General features: G+C 29.3%; 1 protein-coding gene across 1 annotated transcript; it reads right to left on the bottom strand.

The window, feature by feature from the left end:
• Window positions 1-589: 589 nt before the first annotated feature.
• LOC137629795 (uncharacterized) lies at window positions 590-11,922 on the bottom strand. Its single transcript, XM_068361438.1, has 5 exons — window positions 11,702-11,922; window positions 10,543-10,663; window positions 7,868-7,953; window positions 2,711-2,938; window positions 590-2,198 (listed from the first exon to the last, which is right to left on the bottom strand). The coding sequence occupies exons 1-5, from the start codon at window positions 11,759-11,761 to the stop codon at window positions 1,974-1,976; spliced, it is 720 nt and encodes a 239-aa protein (XP_068217539.1). The 5' UTR covers window positions 11,762-11,922; the 3' UTR covers window positions 590-1,973.
• Window positions 11,923-12,461: the final 539 nt, after the last annotated feature.

Below are 12,461 nucleotides of genomic sequence, written 5' to 3'. Positions count from 1 at the left end.
CACCTCCATTGAGAGGAACAATCCTTGAATCCTTGATGCAGACCAAAATGTCATTATCAATTAGACTGTAGATATTTTCAAGGGCTTCATGTTCATTTCCCATTGAGTGACTGCTTTTCCCCCGCATCTTAGGAAACTATTTTTCCTTGTTGGAAAGGTTTTTTCAAGTCTTTGACTTGATAGATAATCCCTACAGTATTTGTAATTTTTAATGTATTTATTTATTTCATCATCATCATCCCGGCCTACGCCTATTGACACAAGGGCCCCTCGGTTAGATTTTGCCAGTCGTCTCTATCTTGAGATTTTAAATTAATACTTCTCCATTCGTCGTCTCCTACTTCACGCTTCATAGTCCTCAGCCATATAGGCCTGGATCTCCCAACTCTTCTAGTACCTTGTGGAGCCTAGTTGAACGTTTGGTGAACTAATCTCTTGGAGAGTGCGAAGAGCATGCCCAAACCATCTCCATCTACCCCTCACCATGATCTCATCCATATATGGCACTCAAGTAATCTCTCTTATAGTTTCATTTCTAATCCTGTCGTGCCATTTACTTTGGATAATTTTAGGGATGAAAGACAATATATTGATCTTAAATACTTTTATTTGAAAAGAGACAGACATATGTACAAATCCATCTACAGTGAAAATTATTCATCTTACAAATGGTAGCACGATGAATGGATGCTATTGGATGAATGAATGAATCAGATGTATATGTAAGAATGTTGATTTGTTCTTCAGCAATGGAACTATGTACATGAAGCAAAAGGTGTTATGTTTTATTGTATGGGAAAAGTTCATTATGTCGTGAATAATATGAATGAATTGAATAATATGAATGGATGAATCATGATACTGAAAAAAGAAAAAGTTCAACTTCCGTAGGCACTTATAACATTATGGTATATTGTTACAAAAATATATGTCACAAATTCAGACTGAAATATCTTGGAAATTTCAGTTATATTCATTGAGCTACGAGAAAAAAAAAAAGTTGGCAAACAATGGATACTTTACATAAAGATATTTCATATTTTTATTACTATTACTTCTCATGTATAGTTTATTTTCTTATTTGCTTTCCTCACTGGGCTATTTTTCCCTGTTGGAGCCCTTGGGCTTGTAGCACCCTGCTTTTCCAGCAAGGTTGTAGAGTAGGTAGTAATAACAAAAATAAAATGATAAGAGGAAAAATAAGATATAGAATACACCTATGTTAGTTCAGTTTGAATACTGACAGTATAATACAGTATTCCCAATTGGTTAATCCCTGGAAAAGAAACAATAAAGACTTGATATATAAAGAGACCTTGCTGGAAATTTCACTTTCCAGCAAGAATATCAAAAATTGTGTGAATAACACTGGAACGAAATCAGTAATCACGACTTCATTGCAGATTACTGAAATTATTGTAGTTTTATATCCTGACTAAAAAGCCAACACGAAATGATTTATATATATATATTTTTTTTTTTTGCAAGCGGTTTTACTATTGGCAATGATGCAGTGTGAAAAGGCAGGTATGACAAAGTTCATCTTAGTGTTTTGTTGGGTGAGGCGCTAGATCTGTTATTTTCTAAGAAATAAAGACCAGTCATTAAAAAAAAAAACCTTCAAAATCCTATAGAAACAGACTGAGTTGAGGTATTCTTGATGGCATAGAAACATTCGTACACTTTTGAAGAAGTATCTTACAGCATTTAAAAAACCTTGGATTGTATATCACAGAGCAGGGTAGTGGTGATGATGTTTCACAACGTACGAGAATTCAACTTTTCAAAAGCGGCCCCCAACTGGACAGAGGCAGACCAGTAGCTGTAAGACGTTTTCTGAAACGTTTTTCTGGGTCATTTTCTTATTCCTCCTGCTTGAACCTTCAGGATATTTTGATGCAAAATATCTCGAAGCAGTTGTTGTTGTCGTGGAACATGGAAGAACACCTTTTAAGGTTCAGACTCTTGGCTTCTTACACACCAGTGGAATGCTTGAAAGTGTCAGCTCTGCTGAGCTCAGAGAGGCTGTTTCTGGATGCCCTGACCGGGAGCGTCTTCTCGCTGTTGGTGAGGGCCTTGTTGAGGTACAGGGCTTCCTCTTCGTCGTAGTTGTCGAGTGGAGGAGCAGTGGCGTTGTTCGAGTCCCACTTGCGTTTGTGGTTCAGGCTTCGCCTGCTGGCTGTGCGCTCTTCGCAAACCTGGAAGGGGACGAGAAGAGGAAGAGAATTTTAGATAGTTTCTTATCAATGGGGTCAGTTATGTATGGTTTTGCGTAAGCTGAAAATAGTTTGCTTCTTTAGTACCATAATTGTCAGAGCAAAAATGTTATAAACCCCCTATTTAGCAAGTCATTACAATGTTTATCAATGTATATATATATATATATATATATATATATATATATATATATATATATATATATATATATATATATATATATATATATATATATATATATATATATATATATATATATATATATATATATGTGTGTGTGTGTGTATATATCACACACATATATATATATATATATATATATATATATATATATATATATATATATATATATATATATATATATATACACACAGTATATATACACTCACGAAATATAAAGACAAAACCTACCCAATCATTCACTCCACAACAACTCGCCAATTCTATCAAATCCAAAATCCCAAATAATCCCCAAATCCTTCCAAATCCTCACCTTATACGTGAAGACACCTCCAATGAGGCAATAGATCACCATGATGACAATCTGGGCCAGAGTGAGAGCTTGGGCCGTGAAGACGAACTCATCCTCGTACTCGGCCTTCTCCCACTTGATGTAGTCGTAGCTCTCCTGCCGGATGAGCCAGGAGCTCAGGTAGAAGATGTTGATGGCGATGATGGCGAAGGACTTCAGGAGCCAGAGCCAGGTCAGGGAGGGCTTACGCTGAGGGAGGAGAGATAGAAGGGTTATTTTATTTCTTCAGGTTTATTAGTTCCTTTTTATTTTATATTTGGTAGTTATATTTTTTTTCCCATTTCTCTTCTTGTTAATGTTTTTTTTATAGTTTATATAGGAATGATTTATTTTAATGTTTCTGTTCTTAAAGTATTTTTTCCTTGTTTCCTTTCCTCACTGGGCTATTTTCCTTGTTGGGGACCTTGGATTTATAGCATCCTGCTCTTTTCCTTGTTTCCTTTCCTCGCTGGGCTATTTTCCCTGTTGGGGCCCCTGGGCATAATATTATAGCATCCAGCTTTTCCAACTAGGGCTGTAGCTTAGCTAGTATTAATAATAATAAAATATTATTATTATTATTATTTCTTGCTAAGCTACAAGCCTAGTTGGAAAACCAGGATGCTATAAACCTAGGGCCCCAACAGGGAAAATAGCCCAGTGAGGAAAGGAAACAAGGAAAAATAAAATATTTTGATAACAGTAACAACATTAGAATAAATATTTCATATATAAACTATAAAAACTTTAACAAAGAAAGAATAAGAGAAATTCATGTCTCTTAGTTCTGTTTTATGATGATATTTGGTACTCTGTTAAAAATGTGTATTAAAGAAACGGCAAAAATCCAGGAATAAATGTTCCATGACATTTGTTGTTTTGAAAAACGGATATATTGATGTAAAGGAGTGACATTACAGTCAACAACCAGTAAAATATAACAAAGGATAACATTACGGTCGCCTGTATTTTACTGAAATGCGGCTGAAAACAGTACATTATTTACGGAGAATTTCCGATTAAATTGCAGTTTGTTAACAGGGTATTTGTTACTATACGTTTTTGTTATATATGGAGATTTAAATTGAATTATTTTAATATATATATATATATATATATATATATATATATATATATATATATATATATATATATATATATATATAAAGTGTTTGATTGCATTGGTTAGCATTAAATAAATTAGGGATTAATGTTATATATATATATATATATATATATATATATATATATATATATATATATATATATATATATATAAAATGGATTATAATTGTTTAATATCAAATAAATTTTAAGTGAGTAATATTCGTCAATCATAATTACACGCAGTTATATATGTAGATTAAAATTATCTGATATCAGGTGAGTAAGGGAGAGTAATATTTATCATTTATAAGTACACGCTGTTGTTATTTATAAAGAATTATAATGAATTAATTTAGTATTGAGTAAACAAGGCTATATAAAGTGCATTGTGCATTAAAAAAAAATTAATATATAAATAAGATATTGTAATATTCGTATTTTTAAAGTGCAAACAGTTCTTATATAATTTTAGTCTTTTGGAAGCGCTTTAATAGATGTTTTTCTGAGCTAAGATTTGGAAGTAATTTTAGTTTTCTAGAAGCTTTTTAAACTTAAAAAGTATATTGAAATTATATATTAAATAGATAAAGAAGAGATATGAGAATATACTTATGTGTATGCATAGACACGTTTGCCAGTTATCAATACTAGTAATAGTTATAGGTGAAGGATATCAAAGTTGTTTTTTATGGAATTAATAGGAAAGAGATGTACGAGAGTGAATTAATAAACAAACAAGATAAGAGGAGAGTCAATCGTGTAGTTTTAGATAATATCCCTTATACGATCAGGAACAATTGTCTGTAATATATATATATATATATATATATATATATATATATATATATATATATATATATATATATATATATATACTGTATATATATATATATATATATATATATATATATATATATATATATATATGCATATATATTCATATATATATATATATATATATATACATATATATATATATATATATATATATATGTATATATATATATATACATATATATATATACATACTGTATATATATGCATATATATATATATATATATATATATATATATATATATATATATATATACACGGATATGTGTTTCTTTCTGGTCACGCTCAGTGGCATTGCAAAACGTTTACTACTTGGGTCTCTCCCAGTCTCGGGTAGGGAGGAGAGGGAATGGTCATACCCTGGTGAGAGTGGTTGAATTATGAAATAGGGAGTGAGTGGGAAGGGATGAATCCCCGTGCGTGTTTGTATTTATCTAAACATTTAGCCCTCATTTATGACGGGTCGCGTACACTAGTAAAGTAATATTAACTAAACAGACAAAAGAAGTTCTGATCCATTGAAATACATTGATTGCATCAAGCGAATTATATATTTAATAGGCAAATTAAAGTTCTTATCTAAAATTCTCTCTCTCTCTCTGTGTTGTGAAATCACAATACAGAGCTTACGTTGTATACAGTAATTTGTTGTGTGTTAACTTGGGCCGGATCTGAAATGTAATTCGATTCTCGGGGTTATTTGGTAATGCTAAGTGGTTTGTAAGAGCATTTTGAGGTTATATATATATATATATATATATATATATATATATATATATACAGTATATATATATATATATATATATATATATATATATATATATATATATATATATATTTACATAAATTACGTATATATAAATATATGTAGTTTCATACATACACTATATGTATGCATATATATATATATATATATATATATATATATATATATATATATATATATATATATATATATATATATATATATATATATATATATATACATGTATGCACACACACACACACACACACATATATATATATATATATATATATATATATATATATATATATATATATATATATATATATATACAGTATATCTTGAGCTTCAACCTAACATTTGAATACAAATAACAATAAAAACACCGATCTTCAGTAGTAAGGAGTATAAACAGCCTTAAGTTACTATCCCCATCGATAATTATTATACCATTAGAAAACGAAACGTTCGAATAAAGAAAAAATCTCCCACAATCAGAAAGAAATCTTCCACAATCAGAACAAATCTCCCACAATCAGTGTATGACTCGAATCTCTCTTAAGCCATTCGTGCAAACCGTTAAATTGAGCTGATATGCGAGTGGTCTGTCTTGCATTCGGGTTCGTTCACGACCTGATCGATGCTATAATTGGTTTTAAATTAATCTGGTTGGTTTCATGATTTGGCTATTTCTCATTTTGCACGTTCGCTGGATCGAGAAATATGGAACATTTTTGAGATAAAAATCAAATTATTATTTAAAAGAGTTGAGAGTATGGTGTACCTATACAATAAGTAATATAGAAATTAAACGAATATTTATAAAATTAAAGAATATTGTAATTTTCATTATTCTCGGTTTGCTATTCTTAAGTATTATTGCTTGGAAAAAAATGGAGATCAAAATCAAATTAATATTTAAAAGAATTAAGAATATCTAAAGAATACTTTGTACTTTTCATTATTCTTGGTTTGCTATTCTTAAGTATTAATGCTTGGAAAAAATGGAGATCAAAGTAAAACTAATTATAAAAGAATTAAAGAATATACTGTATCTATGCAATAACTAATATAACAAGCAAACGAATATGTAAAGAATTAAAAAATACATTGTATTTTTCATTATTCTTGGTTTGCTATTAAGTATTACTGCAATGTGTTGTATTTGTGTATTTTTCTCTTTACACGTTCGTTGGCATTAGAAATATGCAATAAGTATTATAAAAATCAAACGAATATTTAAAGAATTAATGAATAGTTTGTACTTTTAATTATTCTTAGTTTGCTATTCTTAAGTATTAACGTTGTCCGAAGATGGACCAGTGTATTGTATAGACTTCCTGACTAATAATTTGCTTACGTATGCAATTCTTCAAAGTCATAATCATTCAAGTATTATAGGAATTACAATCTTGCAATTTCGTAGATTCTCGTTGGAAATCAAACTCTTCAATGTTTCTATGATATCTATCTACTATTGTACGCGACCCGTCAAAAAGGGTGGATAAATATTTCGATAAGATATGCACGCACACACCTTTCGCCTAAGTATGACTGCTCCCTCTTTCCCTTACCTGAGCAATGGGTAGAGGTGAGCTTGACCGGAATTATATATATATATATATATATATATATATATATATATATATATATATATATATATATATATATATATATATTTTATATATACATATATATATATATATATATATATATATATATATATATATATATATATTTTATATATACATATATATATATATATATATATATATATATATATATATATATATATATATTTATATCTACATATATATATATATATATATATATATATATATATATATATATATATATATATACATACATATATATATATATATATATATATATATATATATATATATATATATATATATATATATATATAAGATGACATTTGCTCTTTATTATATAATAGAGATTTGGTTACCCAGTTTTATTTTCTAACTATTTTCGTCCTTAAAAGATTCCATGTTTCCATTAACTTTTTCAAAATACATCCTTTATAACCTTTTTTTTTTTTTATAAAAGTAAATTTCCTAATCCTATGTACTCGTGTTATGCATTGAACCTCTAAGAACCCCTTAATCATTTATACCAGCCGTTAGATAATTGAACCCTCCGGACCAATAAGAATTGAACCCGAGTTCAAACCTCCCAACCAATCCAGTATATCGGTAGAACCTTCCCGAGGGACTAACCGGATGAAACCGGAATTGAAAAGGGAGAGATGAATTCACCCCAAAGCACAGGTTCATTTTCAGCCCTCTTTCCAGGAACTCCTTTTCTGGTCCTTCAAACATTTTCAGAGAAATAAAGACTCGACGCTTGAAAGAGAGAGAGAGAGAGAGAGAGAGAGAGAGAGAGAGAGAGAGAGAGAGAGAGAGAGAGAGATTCTGATTTTTCTTACCTTCACTAATGCCATGACGTAGAAAAGAGAAAACAGAACACCAACGATGCCTTCACCAATACCGATGTAGACTCGGGTTTCGAACACTGTAAGCAGAAAATGTATGAATTTAATAAACTTGAATATTGCTAGGCATACATTATGGTAATAAATGATATAGGATATAGGAAGGGGCTGTTTATATTGCCTGGATATATGAAATAATAAAAAACTTGGATTTAGGTGTACTATAATCAGAAAATGTATAAATATGATAAATTATTATTAATTCTAGGCATACATTATGGTAATAAATGATATAGGATATAGGAAGGGGCTGTTTATATTGCCTGAATATATGAAATAATAAAAAACTTGGATTTAGGTGTACTATAATCAGAAAATGTATAAATATGATAAATTATTATTAATTCTAGGCATACATTATGGTAATAAATGATATAGGATATAGGGAGGGACTGTTTATATTGCCTAAATATATGAAACAATAAAAAACTTGGATTTAGGTGTACTATAATCAGAAAATATATAAATATGATAAATTATTATTAATTCTAGGCATACATTATGGTAATAAATAATATAGGATATAAGAAGTGGCTGTTTATATTGCCTAAATATATGAAACAATAAAAAACTTGGATTTATGTGTACTATAATCAGAAAATGTATAAATATGATAAATTATTATTAATTCTAGGCATAAGTTACGGTAATAAATGATGTAGAATATTGGAAGTGGCTGTTTATATTGCCTAAATATATGAAACAATAGAAAAATTAGGATTTAGGTATACAGTGAGCAGAGAATGTATAAAGTTGATAAATTGCTATTAATTCTTGGCGTAAATTATGGTGATAAATGATGTTAGATATAAGAAGGGACTATAAATATTGCCTAAATATATGAAATATTAGAAAAATTTGGATAAGCAGATTTTTTTTTTTTTTTGAAAATTTAATAAACTAGTAATTTCTAGGAATAAATTTTGGTAATAAATGATGTTATATATAATAAGGGACTAAATATATGAAATATCAGAAATATTTGGATTATAGATATATAATTGTTGTTATTTGATTTTGACGTAGAAATCGTTTAACAAATTGTATTATTGTATAGATAATACAATCATTGATTTAGGGTTAAGAAGAACCATTATAAATCTTGCTTGAATACAAAATGCCAATCATAAATACTGTATTGGAAATACAAGTTAAGATATATAGTATATATTAGATATCATCTCAAGAAAAATGTTTCGTATATTAGCAAATTTGTCATTTTTTAACATCTATTCACTATAGATAAGAAAAATAATTAAAACCTAGAACATACACACATTATTATTATTATTATCATCATTATTATCTAAGCCACAACCCTAGTTGGAAAAACAGGATGCTATAAACCCAAGGGCTCCAACGGGGAAAAATAGCACAGAGAAAAGGAAACAAGGAAATAAATAAACTACAAGAAAAACAATAAACAATAAATATAAACATTTCAAGAGCAGTAACATGCAAAGTGTAGCTGGGAAAGAATTCTGAGGAAGAAATCAGTTTAAGATTGGGTAAATAAGGGAGAAGTAATTTAGGGTTCAGGAAGGAATAATGTGAAACAATAGCAGGTTTCTGCAAAGGTGAAAGTTTTGGGGGGAGGGGGGGGGGGGGGGGGGAATGATAAATCATATCCTGCGGAAGGCTATCCCGAAGGAAGGTCACATCGGTGATTTCATTGTGTCCAGAGTTCGAGGGGAAGGAAACGCTTCTGTTTTGGCTCTTGCAAGGGCTCGAGTTTTGCTTATCGGGTTAACTCCTTGACTTAGGTTTTGATTATCGGGCAAACTCTCTGGCTTTAGTTTTGATTATTGGGTTAACTTTCATCTGGGTTTTGATTATCGGGTTAACTTTCATTTGGGTTTTGATTATTGGGTTAACTTTCATCTGGGTTTTGATTATCGGGTTAACTTTCATTTGGGTTTTGATCATCGGGTTAACTCTTTGTCTAGTTTTGATTATCGGGTTATCTCCTTGACTTTAGTTGTGATTATGTGGTTAACTCCTTCACTCGAGTTTTGATTATTGGGTTAACTTTCATTTGGGTTTTGATTATCAGGCTAAGTCTTTCACTCTAGTTTTAGTATCGGGTTAACTCTGTCACTTAATTTTTGATTGTCGGGTTAATTCCTTGACTCCAGTTTTGATTATCGGGTTAACTCCTTGACTTTATTTTGGTTATGGGGTAAACTACTTGACTTTATTTTGATTATTGGGTAAACTACTTGGATTTATTTTGATTATTGGGTAAACTACTTGACTTTAATTTTGATTATCGGGTAAACTCCTTGACTTTATTTTTTATTATCGGGTAAACTCTTTGACTTTCATTTTGATTGATTATCGTGTAAATTAAGTTTACTTGACTTTAATTTTGCTTAAAGGGTAAACCACTTGACTTTATATTTGATAATCAGGTAAACTCCTTGACTATTGTATATAATCGGGTTAACTCTGACTTGAATTTTGATTATCAGGTTAACTCCTTGACTTGACTAACATTAGTGATGTAAATGTGAGAGAGAGAGAGAGAGAGAGAGAGAGAGAGCGAGAGAGAGAGAGAGAGAGAGAGAGAGAGAGAGAGCAACTTGGAATCACCAGAAAATCCAACTCACTTTGTTCATAAACGTAGTTTTTGTTGTGGCACTTATCAATTGGCAAATCCAACGGACACAGATAGAAAGACTCAACGATGAAGCGATACCCATAGAAACCGGTTGTGGCCAAACCGTGAATCTGTAAACAAATAAACAGTGAATTAAGTTTTTTTCATTAGGTAAATATGTATTTGTTTACAGTTTCGATAGACTAGTATCACTGCAAAGATTCTGGGCGAAATAAGCTCCACCCCCTGATGACGTCAATTACCAATCATGCGACCCGCTTTTAACGAGGGAGACAACATGATTGGCTATGACGTCATCAGAGGATGTGGCTTATTTCGCCCGGAATCTCTGTGGTGACTATAGTTTTAAATGATACAGTTGAATAGATACGAGTTTTCACATTATTTCTTTTTTTAGATTGTTTTAACATTACCTTTATTGTAGACATTCCTCTTTGCGTGCAATAGAAGGATAGATAATTAGCCATGAATGTATTTTTCTTATTAAATGATAAATTCGCATTTGAAAAAAAAATAACTATACATGGAAATGTAACTATTAGTATGCCAAAGAATGAAGGACAATTAGTTACCAATGTATTTTACTTAATGAATAATAAATATAGTAGTTATATATATATATATATATATATATATATATATATATATATATATATATATATATATATATGCATATATATATATATATATATATATATATATATATATATATATATATATATATATATATATATATATATATATTTATATATATATATGCATATATATATATATATATATGCATATATATATATATGCATATATATATATATATATATATATATATATATATATATATATATATATATATATATATATATATATTTATATATACACACACGGAAAGGCAACTATTGTTATACTAATACGTTTCATACCAAAATTACGAATAAAATTTCCTTATTGAATATTAAATATTGTAGTTTTATTAAAATAATTAAAAAAACTATACATGGAAATGTAAGTGTTAATATATCAAAACATGTAATATTAAATTACTTAATCGAAAGATTGAAGCAATGTTGATCATTCCATTTTTTAGTAACATTTCATACTAGAATTAATGTTACCAAAACATTAAAAAAACAATCTGAATCATTTCAACTCACCACATCCAATACAGCCAATATGATGCCACAGGTGATAACAGCACGTAGTGAGCAAGCCATTTCGTTGAAGGGAACCGACTTTTTACTTGATTTCTTGATTGATATGGCGTCTGATCGGTTTGTTTTCCTCCTGGTGAGTGCTTCTGTTAGTGGGAACTGCGTCTCGTTCGCCTCACTCTCCGAAGTAACTTGGCACACCGACGAACTCTGCAGGTCTGGGAAGAAGAAGAAAATAACGATTAGATTTGATTTGCGGTTGATACATTCGTCTTTTATGTGTCCCCTTTTTTATCTTCTCTATATATATGATTTTCGTTTTTTAAATAATTATTACTGGTTCCTTTGTATATATTCAATTTCATATTGTTACGATTTTTATTATTATAATCACAATTTTCAATTGTGGTCTTCAGTTTTACGGTTATGATACATTCGTCTTTTATGGGTACCTTTTTTATCTTCTCTATATATAGGATTTTCGTTTTTTTTAAATAATTATTACTGGTGCCTTTGTATATATTCAATTTCATATTGTTACGATTTTTATTTATTTTAATCACAATTTTCAATTGTGATCTTCAGTTTTAAAATCATTATTACTGATTCCTCTTTATAAAATCAATTTCATATTACGTTTTTTTTTTTTATTCTTTACTTTCAACTGCAATCTTCATTTTCAAAAGCATCAGTTACCATCTCTTTTGTATATAGGCATGTTCAAATTATTATTATCATTTTCTTATATATCTTTTATAGTTTA

Source organism: Palaemon carinicauda, chromosome 37, assembly GCF_036898095.1.
Source record: "Palaemon carinicauda isolate YSFRI2023 chromosome 37, ASM3689809v2, whole genome shotgun sequence".
Taxonomy (NCBI): Eukaryota; Metazoa; Arthropoda; class Malacostraca; order Decapoda; family Palaemonidae; genus Palaemon; species Palaemon carinicauda.
The sequence above is the reverse complement of the archived record's forward strand: the minus strand, read 5'-3'. Positions and strand labels throughout refer to the sequence as shown.